The sequence below is a fragment of the Lepidochelys olivacea genome (genome assembly GCF_965140295.1).
Source record: "Lepidochelys olivacea isolate rLepOli2 genome assembly, chromosome: 2".
NCBI classification, from domain to species: domain Eukaryota; kingdom Metazoa; phylum Chordata; order Testudines; family Cheloniidae; genus Lepidochelys; species Lepidochelys olivacea.
This window is the reverse complement of record NC_140412.1, coordinates 160,399,841-160,419,104: the sequence shown is the minus strand read 5'-3', so window position 1 is coordinate 160,419,104 and position 19,264 is coordinate 160,399,841. Positions and strand designations below refer to the sequence as shown.

At 41.5% G+C, this 19,264-nt stretch overlaps 1 protein-coding gene across 1 annotated transcript in view; it reads right to left on the bottom strand.

Moving 5' to 3' along the window:
* MOCOS (molybdenum cofactor sulfurase) overlaps positions 1 to 15,600 on the bottom strand; it is a 421,823-nt gene extending 406,223 nt beyond the window's left edge. Inside the window, exon 1 of the mRNA XM_084620329.1 lies at positions 15,334 to 15,600. Coding sequence (XP_084476455.1) covers positions 15,334 to 15,517 — 184 coding nt within the window. The 5' untranslated portion in view covers positions 15,518 to 15,600. The remainder of the gene's footprint in view (positions 1 to 15,333) is intronic.
* Positions 15,601 to 19,264: the final 3,664 nt, after the last annotated feature.

Sequence of the window (19,264 nt, the reverse complement as noted above, 5' to 3'; positions counted from 1 at the left end):
AAATTAAAGGGCTTTTTTGTGAAGAGATTCTAATTACCCATTTCTGCATTTGTTCTCTCTGCCTCCTTAGTCCCAGTTCTTTAAAGGAGCTCTGAGAGTAGAACATTAAAATCTGAAGTCAATTTTCATTATTATAACACATGTAACTGCCATCTGGTCACTCAATGTGTAATCATATTTACATGCCACTGCCACAGTGGAAAGTAACAAAAACAATGACAATTAACGTTAAATGTTGATATACCAGTATATATTGACTCTAAGATAGGAAAATTTACTTCTTAACTTTTGCACTCCCTGTTTATGAAAGAACTGTTACATTTGCAAGAGATTAGTTGCATTAATGTTCTCCCTAATGCAACGGTACTCTTTTTAGCTTGAATGAACTCCAGGGTAATCACTGTGACACCTTACAGACACACCCTGTCCTTTTCTGTACTTGCAGAAATGGATAAGAAAAAGCTGACTGTGGTTCTGATAGAAACAGCATTTTAATCTTGCGGAAGTCCTGATATGCTTAGGGTGTTTTCTGACTACCTTCATACACTGAGAAGTATGTCACGCTATTACAGCTGTGCAGAACTCACCTGTTTCAAAGCGCTGGAGTTTTGGCACACCGTACTGATGGATTATGGTTCACATGGGACCAGGACCCCAGAGTTTACCCTGGTATTTCAGTTGAGCAAATCAGAAATTTTGTTGAAAACAATGGTCCAATGAGAAATGAGGGGTAAAAATTAACTAAAATGCTCAGGAAAAAGTTCCCATTTCCTATCAACTCTCCGGTTTATTTAAGCACCTACATCCCGGGTGAAACCATGAAAGATGACTGAAAATGAAACTGGCATAACGCACCTGGAGTCAAACTTTTCATAGGTCATGGAACACCCACCCCAATGCCCTTATCTGGTGCTCTCTTCTGCAGAAACAACCAAGTGGCCAGCTAAACCCAATTCTTATGAGGGGGATTCAGGCTAGCCTCTCTCAGGGCATCAGGGTGGATTTAGCTCGCCTGTTTCCCCATCTGTGAGCAGGGCTGTGAGGGAATGCTCATTCCCCACACCACCACACGTTCCCAGGATATTTTCTGAGGAGTAGGCAGCTTTGCCACCTCCCCGTTTTTACATCAGGGAGACCTAGATGGCTCTGCTAGCTTCTGCAGCTGTCTATACAGTGACATTTAGTGTATTCTGGGGACTATTAGCCCTTTTCTCACTCCGCCTGGCCACCACAAGTCTGTCTTTGCTTCAAGCCTAGAGGACACTCCAAACTCATTTTCGAACTGAAAAACCAAAATGAGATTTTAAACACCTCCCAAATTATGTGGAGGCTGTTTTTTTACTTACAATGAGCTATCAAAATGGTCATAGGGTCAGAAGTGGCTGCTAAAAGGGCAGCATGTGCCATAGAAGAGAATATAAAAATATTATGCTCTTTCCCTTGCGCTCCCATCCTGCCAACTCATCCCTCCAGCTCAGCTGCTGCATTTTGCAGGCACATCGGGAACTTCAAACTTTTGCTGAATTGGGGATCAGTGTTCATCATCGTTACCTACAAGTTTATTTCACAGTATAAAATAATGATTGAAAAAGTGCCTATGTAAAATTGGCCATTTCTTAGTCAACAGATCTGCTCCCTCGTATTATGAGTTATAGCTAGTGTACTTATTTTGAACACAGAAGAAATGCTTTAATACTTGTTAGTCATAAGAGCATTGTAGAGCCAATAAAGCTAAGAGTATATGAACTGGCTGCTATTCCACTGACAGAATTATTAACTGCATTCGAAATACAGACTTATTACTGGTGATGACGCACAAGTCAGAGAACACACTTGACTTTCAGATCCAAGTAGCTAGAAAAAAATATTTGACTGTTAAAACACTGAGCAAATTTGATATGGAAATCATTGAAAAACACAGAATCCCACAAAACAGTTTTTTCCAGAGTGACTTTCTGAGTATAACTACATTTAACTGGAAGCCTAGTCTGCATAGAAACATGGCTGTGACACTCTGTACCTCAAAATAGCACCTGTTTGGTTGAAATGCTTGGGGAAGCTCAGCTCAGATTACAAAGGCTGGTGCATGTCCACTTTCCTTTGACAAAGTGGCAAACTAATGAGCTTGCATGGTCCAAAGGAGTCTTGAGCAGTGTAAAACAGAATATTCCTCAAGTGCAAGGTGAGGGGCTGGTTTGATTGGCTAATGCCTCTCTCTGTATGATTCATGAGTGGCTTTGAGCGCGTTCATGCAATTTCACTGAGTGTGAGTCTCCACACGCTGATGGCTGAGTGATCGCAGCACCTGGAAGGGTTTGCCAATGGCACAGCAGTGTGAGAGACAGCCCAGGCTGGAGAATTAAGGGGGCACAAAAGTCCCACAGTTCCAGGTTGTACCACTTAGCATAACTTTGATAAAGTTAGTGATAAATCTGGCCTACTAATGGATAAATTAGAAATAATGTTTTCAATAATATCTAGATAGAGACATGAAATCCACCAAAAACAGACAATCATATGACCAGTGGCTTTCCACTGAAAGTATGGCTCTTGCAGTTAGTTAACCCACGTTGGAAAAAAAATTGCCAAGATGTTTTCATAGGTTTTTTCCCCTTTCCTCCATATTCCCTCCCTGACAAGTTTAAAGCACATTAGATGGACAAAAGCACATTAATACTTGGTGTTCTTAAAGCATTATACAAACTAACTGGCTAATCCTCACAATCTGAGGTAGTCAACTTTTACCGTCCTCATTTTATAGGTGGGGAAATTGAGACAAAGAGACCTAGTCAAGACACGAACTGCTGTCAGCAGCAGAATGGAGAACAAACCAATCCAGTCTAACTGGATGGCACTGTCCCAGGAACCATGCAAAGTCAGCTGTGTCACAGCTTCTCATGAACTTTTGTGAAGTGGTTTCTACATGGATATTTTTGCTTGGTTTAATATCATATGTCCCATTCTGTTTTGTGTCATGCCTACTGTGCTTTTACATGATTTTTTGGCATTGTATATCCCACGGAACATTTTTGGACCTCCAAAAATCCAATTCGCCTGTTGTGTTAACAAGTATTTGCAGTTTGCTTTTATTTACTTGATTGAATGCTAAATGGTCTCCTTTAGTACAGCTTGATGTATAACCATCAATCAGTTTCCATTTCTATTATTATGCAGTTTCTGCAGCGCTTTGTATCTGTCACTACCTTTCTGCAGTTAAGGTGTGCCAATAATTGTCCTCTTCTTATTATCTCTAATGATCCCCATGACATTCTAGCAAGAAACGCCACCTCTAAGATGTTCGCATTGTTTATGGACAGCATTTAAAGTCCTTTGCTAGCTAATCAAATGTTTCATCTGTTTGGTTGCAAGCACTGAATACATGATGCTCCAGTAATATAGTTTTCCTCAGAGTACAATAATCCCCATACATTCTCATATGAATGTCAATTTGGTTCACTTCCCAGTTTTCAAAACACAAGTACCTTTATATCTCCTGTTCTCCTGAATAGCAGTATTAAGTACTGTAGCTTTTCCAACATTATCTCTTTGCAGCATTCAGATAGCTTCAACTATTTTTGGTCTTTTCTAGTTTTTTTAAATATAAATATTGTTCCAGTCAACATTTATATGAAGAAGCAAAGAGCAATTCCTGAAGAAGTAGAAGATAATTTCTGGTAAAATCCTTAGTTTCACTCCAGTCAGCACCATAAGCACAGAGCTTTCCTGTTTTTATTTATCTGCTTCTGATCCAACCTCAGTGTGAGAAGGAATGTCACCACCAACCAAGAGGTAAATGCAGCAACTGCTGGCCACTACTGATTGGCAGCCTCATAACAGCTGGGAGAATAAAAGAGCAGAGAAGCAGTGGGGTGGAATGGCTGCTAGAGGAACAAGCAGGCCAGAGAAAGAAGGTTCTGCCTAGCAAGCTGGTGAGAAGCTGCCCCAGAGTGACAATCAACCCAAAGAAGGGATGCCCAGAGCCACAGGCTGGAGATGCCTACAGAACCAAAGGCAGTAGGAGAGAACTCAGGGTATAGCAGGAGAATTGTGGAGGACTGATTCTGCCTGCCTGGCTTAAGAGGCCTGAGCTGGAACCCAGTGGCGTGGGTGGGCCTGGGTTCCCCTACCTGCCTCTAAAAGGCCTTAAGAGCAAAAGGGGTTCCAGGCCCCTTGAGGGCAAGGGGGATATAATCCCCAGCAACATAAGGGAAAACCTGTACACCCCAGTGAGACAGATATTAATGTCCTTGGCTCCAGAACAGGACTATAACACACAAGAAAGGGGACTGACATCCCCTCTGATCTGCGCAGACACTGCAGTGCCCTATCTGACCAAAGGAGGATGCTGACACACTGGGGTACCAGACTACAAGGCAAGTTATTCACCATTCTATATAGCTTGGGCAGGGGGAAACGAAAGGGCCATGTTCTGCTCTCTTACATTACACATTTTTTCATTTTGGTCATTTGTTGGTTTTACCCACAGATGTGTGGTAAAAGTGCAGGGGGCGGGGAGGAAATGACTCCATACTCTTCTCTGTTTCAAAAGATAGATCTTACATTTTATTTTGTAAAATGCATTCATGATTTCACAAAGAGATTATTGGCAAGTACAAATAAAAGGAAAAAATGTTGTTCCCAATCACAGGCCTCTGCTTAATATGCTGTTGGAGACATTAATGGCACTAGTGGATGGGACCATTACCCATCATCAGGTCTATCCTGTTTTAATGAAAGGGCATTGGTACGCATACACAAAGGCTTACATATCATGGCATCCTTGAAACTATTAGTAACTACCCAACATAAGCAGTAATTATGACAACTTCTTATACATAGTGTTATAAGAGCACAAGCATCTTAAAAATCTGAAAGTTTTGCACCTTCGATTTCTCTCTCAGATAGGAGGTAGGATGTTTGGGCTGCATCCTTACTTCAGGTGATTTATGTGACCTTTAACCTTCAGCTGCACTCTTAACAAGTATGCATAGGGATATGCACAGTGGTATTCAGTATCCTAAGGTCGTATGTTAATAAAATTCTCACAAAATTACATTAATGAATACTTGTTAAAATAAGGTTGTCATCTTTCCAAACGTTAAACAAGCACATGATTCCATCTCCAGAGACTCAAGTTCAAGTACTAGTTATTTTACTAGTAAAAGTGAGTTTGTTGTTGTCATCCTACTCCTTCATTTATGCATGTCACAAAATTGGATAAGTCTCTACTCAGGGGAATCCAGAACTGAGAAAAATGTTGTCTGATTAACATTGTTCCTAAGGTGCTCTGAAAATGTTTTAGACCATGTTGCTTCAGAACCTGGTCTGAACGAACACTGAAACCCCATCTTCTTCCTCCTCTTGCAAATATAATATTCCCTTGAATTCTCCTACACAGGGGAGAGAGGAAGATAGTAAGAAATAGGACAATAAGAGAATTATAAATCTTGTTTGGGGAAATTTCTCTATCTGGTTTCATACCCAGATTTCATATACCAGATAGAAAACTAACATGGTTGTGTAGGGTAGCAGCCCCATGACAAGTATATTATACAACTTATTTTGCAATCAAGGATAAATTTGAGAGCACAAAAACACAAAACGGGCACAAAACTGACTCACTGTTCATAAACACTTTCAGTTTCCTTTTCGAACTGCTGTGTTCTGAATCAGTGACCTCAGTGAAGTACAGAAAGATTCCTAACAAAATATTTTAAAATGCCATTTTAAATAAAATATGCCTAGTATACATTTATACCTGGTGCTTAGAAACCATTGTTATAGATGCCTTAGAGACATCTTAAAAAGCTCTACATGCCCCCTTTTCCCCCACCCCAAATATCTTCCCCGGACAAGATTCAGGTTTCCTTCACCATCCTCTCTGCTCTGCCCATGTTCCTGGTCTTGTCTGCCCATTTGTCAGCTTCTCTCATTGGTGATTTCTACTAGGCAGCCCCCTGTGCATGGTATGATCTTCCCGAGCTTAACCATAAAGGTTCTTTTCACATTTAAGACCCTCTTAAAGATCCACTTCTGCTATGATGTATACAGAGAATCAAGCTGATTGGCATATAAACTGCCCCTCCCCTCTCTGTTTATTTGTATCTGTCTGGAGACTGGGAGTTCCTTGGATCAAGTAGCCGTCCCTTCTTGAATGTCTGGAAAGCACCTAGCACATGGTAAGTGATACCACAAACAAATCACTAATAATACATGGACATAGCAGAAGCTTCTGTGGGCCAGATTCCAATCTCACTTACAGCAGTGTAAATCTAGAGTAGCAATTCCACTGATATCAACTTGACCATGTCTCTGTCTTAAAATGTATGAAATTTCTTTAGATTAATAATCTTCTCTTTTTTTAAAAAAAGAAATAGCTCTATATCTAATAGAATGGTATGTGATCTGTACATAGGTGTTTTCTTACCAGTGTATTTCTATCTTACACATGGCACTATCACATGGCAACATTACAACGAAAAAAAACCTTAATTGGAAGTAGTCATTGCTGAATATAAAAATTCAACAGCAGGAATGTTTCTGAGCAACAAAAGTTTCAAATATGCTCAATTTGCTCAGTGAATGATCAGAAAGCAGCTTCTCCTTTTACAATACAATCTCTTCCCTGTACTGACATTTTCATATACTATACAACAAAGTGGACACTACTATGCCTTATATAGATATCCCTTATAGGGATTCCACACTAACATATCTGAACATTAAAACGAAAATGTTCAAACTTGGGTGCTGAAAATTACTCATTAGTGCCTCAATATGTGCAACACCCGTTGACTTCCCAGAGGCGCCTCTTTAAATCAAGACATTGATTTGGAAACAGGAGTCTAAATGTGGCTATAAGTGCCTAAGGGACCCAAATCTGAACCTTTTTCGCCAAAGGATCCAGTCACAACTGATCCTGTCTGTACTTGCAAAGTACAAATGAAAAGTCTGAACTTGCACCCTTACTTACAGCAGCAGCAGACCTTACTGCTTACAGACTTGTTTCCTAAACTCATCAGCTGAGCTTACAGTTCTAAAAGCCTCCTACTATAACCCATGTATTTAAATGAACCAGTACAATGGTTCCTCAAACACTTTTGAGAAATGTATTGCAATGACAAAGCTGAGGTTAGAAACTACATTCCATATATCAGCCTGAGTAATGCAACTGCCAGAAACAGAAGACAACCCCTGAATCTTTGGGGAAATCTTTTTCCTCTTACAAAACTAAAAATTCCTTCAATTTTGAAATATTATGGCAGTTTCATGATGGGAACTACTATTTATTTGGAGCTCAGTCCACCAACACCAGAGTAAAAGATCAAGCATCACTGCAAGAATGAACCATCATTCCTACACCAAGTGTACTAGTGATAACCTTTTGAATCATGATGTGCCAGATGGCTGTTTCCTAATGACATGTTGCTGCTATGAAAATTTGTGAAGGAAAAAAAAAATTGAAATATCTATGCATTGTTGACTTTATGCTTATATTCGGTATTAAATCCTTTTTACACTCAAACAGCTCCTACTCTACTTCTTAATGTGAGCTCATTAGATAACACAGACAAACATATTAAGAAATGGTCATATTCAGCTAACCATTTATACAATCAGAAACTACAGGAACTGTTAGTAAGATTGTGTCGTATCACATTGTTGTGGTGATAGCCATGCAATCAATTGAACAGCCATATAATAAGCTGCATGTAACATGGCCCTCTCACCACCAGCACTCCACCCATTAATCCATCTTCCATGGGGTATGGATTCATTTGCTACAAATCTTCAAACAGCAGCTTCTTTCCCCTAGCAAACCAAAATTTACCCCTTTACAATGCAGTGCACCATGGGGAAATATTCAGTACTGGCCCATGACAGGTTTACTGTCCCATAATTCATGCCTAATGGGAGCTAGAAACACAAGCTCTGTGTGGTTGGGGCAAATCCCAGTTTCCTCTACTCACTCTCCCTAACCAGTAGGTTCTGAGATACTGGGGTTTTAAGTCATGACCTTTTTTATGTCTAGAAAAGATACTTAAGATCATTTTTAGAGGTTTTTAAAATGTATTTGTTATAATTTTCCTCTCCCTTCAAGTCCAGTACTTCTGGATCACCTAGCTTCACAGGAGACATGCCAAAACAGTCCCACAAGAATTTTTGTATATTCTCTGAAACAGCTTTTTCCTGCGTGGCTTACGCAGAACACACGACAGTGTGATGTGGTATAAAGGTGATACTAGCATGTTATTGAGATGACTACCATTATTGACGTGTGTAATGTGACACTCCCAAACTCATGCTGGTACACCTTTATAGCACGCCACCAGCTATGCTATCCTTACCTGGGGGTAAACCATTTATGTGTGATCTAGCCTAGCCTATAGTGTTGTACAGCCAGTGGAGCAGCCCAAGGGAGAGCTTCTTATTTAGACCTGGCTCTGGGCGGTAGTAATTGTTGTTAGGCTCCCAACCACTCCATGCCCTCTCCTGACCTTCCCACCTACCTGTACAATGGGGGGTACATAGCAGCTCTGTAAAGTCTGCTTCACTCTCATGCACAGAAAGTGGTGGTAGGGTGCATCAGTCCAAGAAAGTAAGGTCACCTACTGCCCCCTCTCCTGCCTTGCATTAGCACATAGGACAGGCCATGTTCTGGCCCTTAGATTGTAAGCTCTTTGGGGCAGGGACTATCTTTTTGTCATTTGTGAATAGCACCTAACACAATGAAGCCCTGATCATTTATTTGGGCATCTGGCGCAGCCATAATACAAATAGTAGTAAATCTCCCAGATAAGTTTAGGTAGCATTGTATTCAGTGCTCTGTTGTGCTTTAGGTCGCTTGTTTGTATCTATGTTTCTCACATACTTGTTTGGCTTTTTTGTTTCTCTTTTTAAAAGGATTGAGGATTCATGAGTGTGAATTAGAGCTGGTCAAAGTTTAAACTAACATTTCTTTTGGTTGGCGGGGGGAAAAAAGGCCCAGTGAATATGTTCATGAAAGATTTTTAGGAGATTTTAAATATTCTTTTTTTCTTTTTTTACTAAAACTCAAAAATGAAAAATTGGGGTGAGTTTGCTTTCCCCCTTCTTCCAATTCTCCCTTCCCCCTTTTTCAGCAGCAAAATGGAAAAAGAGTCACAAAGAGGAGGCCGCAGTTCCTGGAGCGAGAGGGACTGCAGGATGAGAGGGTGGTGGGAGAGACTGCGGAGGAGGGTGCAGCGCCTGCCCAGAGCTAAACCCCAGGACAGCCAGGAGGAGGCATCACTCGTTGTGAGTGACCCCTGTGACACCTGGGCCTGGCCCCATCCATCCCCCTGCACCCCAGGTTTGCTCCACTGTGACAGGAAGGGGGAGCACTGGTTTCCACCTGCATGCTCACCTGCTCACACCAGTGAAGACATTTTACTTTTTCAAAAGGTGTAATACCTTCAGCCACTGTGAGGGGCACGGGTGGCTCAGCTTTTGACAAGGCATAATTAAGCTCTTTCTGCCTGATTATAACATGCCTGCACTTTTTTTTTTAACCTGGTTGGGGATAATTAAATTAGTGACATAAATATAATCCTAATTATCAAATTTAATCTTTAAAAGCATATTGAGACTAGACCATTCTCACTTCCAACCCTAAATAACAGAAGTTTCTGCTGAAGGGGAAAGCAGGTCTCTACAAAACAAAGATTAAAAGGGCAGACGTGCCAGTGTACATTACTGTTCTGCAAATCAGCAGGGATTCATATACATATGAGACAGCTCTCAGATCAAATACCAAAATGATTTAATCTTTACAATTGCGGAGGAAATAATAAAAGTGAGTGGTGCTAGATTATGAAAAGATTTAAGGCTAAACATTAATTCATACCGTGAGAAGAAAAAAAAATCTTTCCAACCTTCATTCACTAGTTCTTGATTTCAACCAGGACAGAAATAATAGGAGATGAACCCATGCCTGTGATTATTCTCCTCCCAGAGGACAGAACTGACACTGCTTGTCTAATAACCCTTACCAACAAAATAATGCTGTCTTGAGAAGAACTATTTGCCCCACTATCCTATTTAGAGACAAAGTCCTAGAATAACTGTTAACAGAAATATGAGAAAGTAATTATTTGGAGAAGACAAAGGTCAAATACCTAAATGTTATTTGTTTTGTTACTGAAAGACAGAATGAGAACAGGTGACAACTTTGAGTGACCACCGCATTTCAAGGAAATAAGGGACAATTTTATAAATAATTCAAGACTAAATTTATTATTAAGAGACCAACACCCATGATATTTTATTAGTTGTACAAAATTATGCACAACAACAAAGTCTACACAGCACCTTAGTATTGTATGATTTTTTGCATGATTATCACTGAAATATGGGATGATGAGCACCATCTATTAATTTGATATGGGATTTGGGACATTAGGCAACAAGTGAGGATTATTTATTTCTTAAAAGACAGGTGCTCACTCTAGTGCCCTTGATTCTTCTCTCTGGGTGCATCTGTATATACGGCTGTGCTCATTATTCTTGCAACAACTCCCACCGAAGTCAATGAGAGCGTTCTCTAGGAAAGGAGTACAGGAACAGACCCATAACTGGAAAAGTACTTTGGGATTAAATGTAACATACTATATTAGATACAGTACGCCCACTTCTTCTCAAAAACATGATACAGCTTGAATGTGATTTTTTTCTTTAGTGCTGTGATTTCATTATAGCAAATCATTCAACATAAAGTATATTAGATCCTATTGCTTAAGAAGAGACTCTGAAACATTGTTGATTTTTTAACTGTTTCTAAATTAAAGGTTAATATTCTGACCCTATTTTATAAGTAAGTGTTTAAGGCCACGGTCACACGTTGCGTGTACTCTCTTGCCTATAAGATAGGAATCAGTTTAATAGCCTCCATGCATATGTTTAGAAAGTATTGCACAATCTGTCAGTTAATCGTCCTCCAAGGAGAAACTTACAGATAAACTTTTGCTTAAAAGGAAAGTCTTAAGGCTTATGTGTTAAGCATAACAGACCCCTGATGATTTAAGGAACTGCACTAGTTCTTTTTATCTTTTCACAGAGCTTTTATAAGAGGGATTTTTTTTTCCCTCCTGGAATCAGTGGTATAATTCCCATTGATTTCAATGGGAGTAGGGTTAGGTCAATGCTGAGCACTTTGGCAAATCTCACCTTTTATTTTAGGCTGAGCAGATCTGTGTTTTATACCCACCATTAATTTATTTCCAAAGCATGAGAACCATTATGCATTTAGGGCTACAATCACTCAACCAAGCATCCAGGACGAGTAGTGGGGCTGTGAAATGGATGTCTGTATAGAGACTGGGAGAGGGACCCTACTCATCCCAGGTCACGGTGTGACAGCAGAGCTTCTCAGTGCAAACCACCAAACAACTGCAACAGGCAGCAGAAACTGAACTGAAAATTATAGTGGGGGCTTTGCTTGATTTGAAATATGTAAAGAAGTAAGATACTCCCCAAAAAGACATCAGCCCTAATTCACATATAGTCTGTAGAAGGATTCCAAAAAAGCATAGGCTTAAAAATTGCACAAAGTGACAAACTTAGATATACATAAAGAAATGACATCTCTAGGTGCAAGAAAGTTTGGGCTTCCCTACTTTAGAGAGAGGTTCTGCGGAACTGAGAGATCAAAACAGGATTCCTCTTGCATCTACCTTGTAGATGTCTTTGTTGGGAAGATCCTGAGGCTAGCCGTAGAAGCCACCCTGCCTCAGATCAAGCGAGCCTTGATATGGCCTTCTAACTTTTAGGCCAGTCACACCATAGCAATGCAAGCTACAATCAGAGAGCATTTCAGCATGGTCCACTTAGTGACAGCATCATCTAAGGAACTGATGTCAATTGAAAACAAAAAGTTGGAAGGACTTTGAATGCTTTAGTTCACTCCAAGTAGAACTCCAGGGCATTTATCCTCTTGCATTACGAGAAAGGCTTTCGGATGGGTATACTGGGGGTGGGGGGGTATGTTGTCAAGACAAGCTCATTAAGGTGAGATAAGGACACTGTCCACCTTGGAGAGGAATCTTGGATAACTCCAAAGGACCACTTTGTAAAATCTGGTATAACACAGATCAATCCCTAACGCTTGAAGCTCACTCATTTTGTAAACGGATATGTCATTCTGGGATGTATTCACAGGAGTTTCATAACACACTGGAGGTAATTGTTTGGGGTTACACAGCACTGGTGAGGCTTCGGCTGGAGTACCATCCAGCTTGGGCACCACACTTAAAGAAAGATGTGAACAAATTGGAAAGAGTCCAGAGGAGAGCAATAAAAATGATGAGGTATAGAAAACATTACCTATGAGGAAAGATTGAAAAAAATGGGCATGTTTAATCTAAAGAAGAGAAGGTTCGGGAAGCCCTCATAACAGTCTTCATATACGTTAATGGCAGTTATAAAGAACGGTGATGAACTGTTTTCCGTGCCCACTGAGGGTAGGTCAGGAAGCAACAGGCTAGTTTGCAGCAAGGGAGAATTAGGTTAGATATTAGGAAAAACTTTCAAACTCTAAGGATATTTAAGCACCGATACCTGTCAAGTGAAGAGTCTGTGGAATCCCCATCATTTAAAGACAGGTTAGACAAATACCAGTCAGGGATGGTCTAGGTCTACTTGATTCCTGCCTGGCATGGGGAGAAGGACTAGGTCATCCAAGGAAAACACAAGCAATACTATCCTGTGCAGATAGCCATGACTAAGCATTTCACAAAAGCTTGTGGCACCAGTGCCAACCCAAAAGGCAAAACACTGAATTGGCAGTGCTGTTCCTCTACAACAAATAAGGTATTTCTAGTACTTGGGGAGTATTCCTATGTGCATGTAAGCTTCTACAAGGTCCAAAGTTCATAGTCCTTTGCCATCCTCTAGAAATGGCATGATGATTCCCCCGGTGACTATCTTGAATTCTTTTATTGACCACATATGCATTGCACCCAACTGTCTTATTCATCATCAGGAACGACTAGAAATAATTTTTCCCACTCTTTCACCTCTTGCTCAATTACTTTCTTTACCAGAAGGGATGAGTTTTCCTGCAGCAGACATGGAGAAGCCCAACAACATTCATTCAGCTAAGGGAGGGACAATCTGAAGGTTAGTTTGAAAAACTTTGCATGCTCCGGACCCATGTTTACAGATGAGATGGAGCCCTCCATGACACAAAGCTTCTAGTTGTGGCCCCAGTAGGGAGATCCTGACAGGTTACTGAAAACTGCTGGTTGGCTAAATGCTCTGGAGCCTTTTAAACACTCAAAAAAATTACATCCTGAAAGGTGGGGAGGGAGGGACAAGCAAAGTAGAGATATCTGAATGCCAGCTAGATTGGGCAATTCAGGTCACCCTGCCACAGACTAACATACAATTTAGGGTTATCATACATTCTATTTTATGCTCAATATTTATTTTTCCCTGGAAACATTATAAAATATCTAACACCCATAGTCTACTGTAACAAAATCTATTAAGGCTTGATTTTGTGGCGTGTGTGTGTGTGTGTGTGTGTATATATATATATATATATATATATATATATACACACACACACACACCACAAAGTTTTCCAAAATGGATACCTAAAGTAGAATCCTAATTCCCTTGTTAGACCCTGATTCTGCAATGTGGGTGCAGAGATTTATTCACAGAGAGCTCATTGAAAGACCCGATCTATAGACACTTAAAAGACTTGATTTTCAAAAGTACTGAAGTTATTAGGAGCTACTGGGTTCTCAGCACTTTTGACAATCAGGTCACATGTTTCAGTGTCAATAGGGATTTAGAATCCTAACTTTAAGTACCTATTTTTAAAATTTTGGCCCAAGTTTATTTGTCACACACAAACCTCTTTTCAAACTTTCACAAATATGAATAACTGATGTCAGAAATGCTACGTCTTCAAATTAAAATTCTATAAATCTTTGTTTCTTTAAAGAAAAAATCCTCAAACATCTCAAACTATACCTTGCTCTCTTTCACTCTTTTCCTCGTTTTTGCCTTTTGATGTAAATTTTAAAGGCCAGTGTTACACATTAAACCATTAGTGGGTTGAACACAGATCCTATAATCTATTGCAAGAAACATTTTCACAGAAGTAATAAAAGAGTGACAGGATAAAAATATTCTTAGTAAAACAAGCATATTGACTTGATCACAAATCTAGGATTGGATCTGTGGGTATTTTGCTCCCTGTTTCAGAGTAGCAGCCGTGTTAGTCTGTATCCACAAAAAGAAAAAGAGTACTTGTGGCACCTTAGCGACTACTCCTTTACTTTTTGCTCCCTGTGTTATTTTAACTTTTCCAAAAGTCTTGTAGCCACAGCAGCCATGGGCATGGATCTTAAACATATAACAATACATCATTATTCTTATTGCCAATATAATATCGGCTTGGGTATGGGAAAGCAAAGTTTGACTTTGAAAAATAAAAATCTATACAAAGAGAAATGTCACTCAGAGAAGTGTTGAGATTAAAATCCTTACCCGCCTAAATGTTGTGAATTGTACTGTTCTTTTTAAAGCTATTTTGTCATTATTTCCCTGTGAAGATGCGTCATTTTACACCAACACAAGTACAATTTTAAAATGTTATAAATATATAAAAAGGAATGTCCTTTACTTATGTCACTATTGAGACCAATGGAGATAATTTAAACCCTGTTTAAAGGTGACCTGAAAAGGTGGGAAAACAAGCAGGGCTTGGGTCCTTTTTTTTGCTGCTTTTAGCCATATAGAACATTGCTTTTTATTTTTAAATGGGCTTTCCCCCTGGCTTTTTACATTCGAAATTCAAGTCCTGCCTAGGATGGTGAACCAGTTTGGTGACATCCAAAGGGCGAAGAGAGGGAAAGGTGAGCAAGGGACAAGGGAGAGAATATTTTTTGCCAGACTAATTAGAGCGCTTGTCTCAAACGCTAGGGTCCGGGCCTGACCCTTTCAGCCGGAAACACCCAACCTTTGCGGGGGTAAACTCTGTGCTGTCTAGCTCTGGGGCGTGCTGAAAGGATGTTCCGAGTGTTTGGGGTCCTCTCCTGCAAGGAGCCTGCACTTACACTCCAACCACTCCACTTGCCAGCGCTTCTTCAAACTTCTGCGAAGGAGGGAAACTCGGTGTGTTACTTTCGGTTTAGCTGCGGCGCGTCAAGCCCGAGGGACTGTGCCGAGTGGGGGGAGGCCAGGGCAGAAGTTGAATAAGCAGCTGCCTGTCCCAGGCCCGCTCAGTGAGCGAGCCGCGCCCACAGCCCCTTCCCTGGCCGCAGGGGGCCACCCCCCAGGCACCTTCACTCCAGATCGGGTTACCTCCGAGCCTGCGGAACTCGCTTTCCCGCATCCCCTGCATGCTGCCCCCGCCGTAGCCGTAGCCGTAGCCGGCCCCGGGGGGACACATGCGCTGGAAGGACTGGAAGGACAGCAGCTCTCCCCAGGACGGCGGCGCCGCCTGCTGCTGCTGCAGCTCGGCCCTGCTCCGCGGCTTCCCTGCCATGATGCAAGCCCTGAGCTGGCGCAGACTTTCCTGGGCGAATCCCTCCCAGCACAGCACGGACGCTCAGCTGGGGCAGGCGGAGATCCGGCGAGCTCCTCCCGCCGCCCTCCCCCAGCAAAGGGCGCGCCACCCAGCGCCCGCCTCCGCCCTCAAGCCCTGTTCCTACCGCTGGCTTCATCCCTGCGCCGCGCACTCACAGCCCTCGTCCCGCTGCCGGAAGAGGGGAAGCACCTGTTCGGGGTTATTGAGCGAAGCCCCGGGGTGAACGAACCCAATGGTGTCATCATTAGTAATAATCATTCATGATTGTACTGTATTTCCCAGATTCAGGATTGGCTTGGATCTGAGGTTGGATGTTCCCTGTGTCATTGTGACATTCCTCTAGGGCCTGTGGCCGAGGTATTCTGGAAAGAAAAGAAAAGACAATCCTCTTCCAGGTGCCTGTTCATTGCACTACCAGACCCACATGAACGGGGGTGAGAGGAAGCGAGTTAAAGGCTGACCTTGCAAACCCACCAGCAGCCAGCAATTGCCCCCCGCCCCGGCCCTGGGCAATAACTGTAAAGGGACCTCAGAGAAATTGGTGGTGGTGACGTTGGATTAAGGGGGGCAGGTGGGGAAGAAGACAGATGAGGAGGGAGTTTCTTTGGCAGGAAGGAAGTAGAGAGAGCAGGGGGAGGGTAGGAGGTTCTTCCAGAGGAGAAACAGAATGTAACCACCAAAATAAAGTGGTGATGGGGGAAGTAATGGAGTAGTTTTCGATCCCAAAGTTGGGAAACAAAGAGTTGGCTCCACAGATGAGCTCACTTACCCGCCTCATGAAAGCTCCTAGGTAGCACCATGTCCACTGTGTAAGCTCAAAACTTGTGTCTTTCACCACCAGAAATTGGTCCCATCAAAGATATTACCTCACCCACCTTGTCTCTTTAATATACAAAAGCAGGTTGTGTTGCTACACACAACATGCCTGACACCCGCGTCTCCCCACCCTTACTAAACAAGGTAGTGAAAAGCAAAGCCACCTTACATAGTATTGGCATAACAAAATATAAAGGTGTAGGGGAACGACAGACCCCTGAGGTGTTGCGCAGGTGAGTATAACCCACCAAGGGTTCAGTTACACCCCTGGGCTTGATCTGCTGTGTCCATTTATCATTACTGTCCATTCTTGATCTTGTGCTGTGTAGTGTCATACCATCTCTGCTACTTCTCTCCTTTGTCCCAGGCTGAGGCACAGATTTTCCTCATCACTTTTTGTTGAGACATCTTGTACGATTCCTGGTAGCTCAAGGAAATCTTTGTCGCGCTCATACTTCCTGGTATTTGGGGTGTTGGAGACTATGCACCACAAGCTTAACTCTGCCCATTCAGCCCAACCTTCTGTATACACTCCTTTACCAAAGTATCTAATCCTGTTAGTTGAGGATGTTAGGTGTAGTAGGGTGTGGTATTGGGAGGGGACAGTTTGGTAAAGGGGTGATGTCTGGCGTCCCTCGGGGGCAGAGTTAATGCTGTGGTGTATGGTAGTATCATAATGTGCCTAGGCAACTTTAGGTGGCTTAACATCCCAGAACACAACCCTGGCTATGGTGTTTCTACGAGCTGCCACCATTATCTGGGTGTGCCATCCGTTTGAGTGTGAGCATGATAGTTACTATGTATGTGTATAGCACTCTGTGTCCCATCCCAGGACTTAATTCGCCCCCGAACCAGGGTTTAGATCCCTCTGTGTCCACCCCAGTACGGTATATCTGTGTTCCACAGAAGTCTGTCCCCCTCCTCCATTTTTCTATATCTTACTGTCACCTACAAAATTGGTCTCCAAAAAAACCTTACACCCTCTAAAAACTCTGCAGCAAGTGAGCCCTACAGGTCAACCTGGTAATCATATTTCAGGAAAAATATCAAACCCAAACAGACATTATTACAGAAACATGGAAGTTTTACATATTCTAAATCAGGGGCTCCTAAACTGAAGTATGTGTACCACTGGTGATACATAAGCTTATTAGAAGTGGTACCACAAAAATTCCAAACAAAACCTTTCAGTATCAAATGAACAGTCGCATGCACTGCAGTACATCCGAAAATACCCAGGAAACAAAATGCGTGAATAACACTTGGCAATCATGCCAGCATAGTAGTTTTATTTAGCAGTATGTTGTACACTGTTGCTGTGCAGATGGGCATTGTACTCTCATTTGCTGCACAGCTGGCTGGCTTTCTGCTAGGCCTAGCTGTCAGTTTGTGCTGGGCCACACAGCTTGAGCTACAGAGATAAGCTTGTAAAGTTCCATATCATGCCACCAGAACTTCTCATGCCCAAACAGACACAGGTATACAGGCATGAGTCAGAGCAGCTGCATAACCCATAGTCTCATGAAGCCCCAAGATCAAAGGGCCTTCACACAGGAAGGCACTGCAGAGCAGGGGCTCCCTTTGCACTGACTGATTGCTCTGCAGGGCTGAGAGGCAGGTGCTGCATGGGAAATTCCCTTCTGGCTCTGCAGGGAAGTTTGGAGGCATGGGGGTCAGTCTGGTGGATAAAACCTTGGCTACAGAACAAAAAGTCGTCTGGCTCTTCAGCAGCAGAGCAGATGGCTGGCTGCAATATGAGTTTCCTAGCAGGGCAGAGGCACTGTGCAGTTTGTCCAGCATTTGCAGACATCCAGAGACCTTGCTTGGGATGAGGGTGGAGCTTCTGTGGACCAAGACACACACACACTCACAGCAGAGCCCCTCTGCCCTTTTACACACAGAACCCCCTTTTCATAAATGGCACTTTTTTCCGTTTTCTCTGAGAGCGACTCAAAATGTATATCTTTCTTGATTTGCGTTTTGTCAAAGGGAAGCAAAGTGAACTCTGGTTTGTGTTCAACAACAATCCAGATAAGAATTGGCAGGAGCTTTGAACTTATATTAGACAAGTTAAAAAGTCAAGCCACTGAATATAGTTGAGCAGCATACCAAAACACATCATTGTCACTGAAGACATATTCCATTGTTTCTTGTAACTTGAATAGCACTAGAGACAAATAATAATCATAAGGGCTGCTTCATTGTGTATCTTTCTGATGTCTAAAAACCTGAGATGTTTAAAAAGACTATTATAATCAAACATTTTAGGCTTGCTTAGGCATTTATTTTATTAGAGTCTAGAAATACTTAAGCCTACCAAGGCCTAAAATAAATGCACACAAAAAAAGAGACATTTGAATGTGGTACTTCAAAAATCTATTTTTTAAAATGTGGTATGGGAATCAATAAATTCTGAGAATCACTTTTCTAAGTTATATATATCTGGGCCTTATCAGCATATCCAGCATGGGGGCTTACCATTAGAAAATGTCAGCAAAATTTAACATGAGCAAAACGACATATTTTCTCTAGCTTCATTTTCAGTTGTTTTAAATACATTCAAAATAACAAGAGCTGGTAAAAAATCTTTTTGTGAAAACCTTTTCAATGTAATGAAAATTTTAGCCAAAAAAAAAAATCCATTTTAATTGAAAAACATTCATGTTTTCATGACCTTCCCCCTTAAAAAAGTTCAGTTTGCAGCAACAAAAAACCAAAATATATTCAGTTTTCATAGTTTCAGATTTTCAATGAAAACTCAACAAATTTCCAAGAACATTTTAATGAAACAAAAAACATATTTATTAAAAATTTTCACACAAAAAAATTCTAAGCAGTTTTATTAAAATATTAAAAATATTTTCTGACACTAACACAGTAACATTAGTT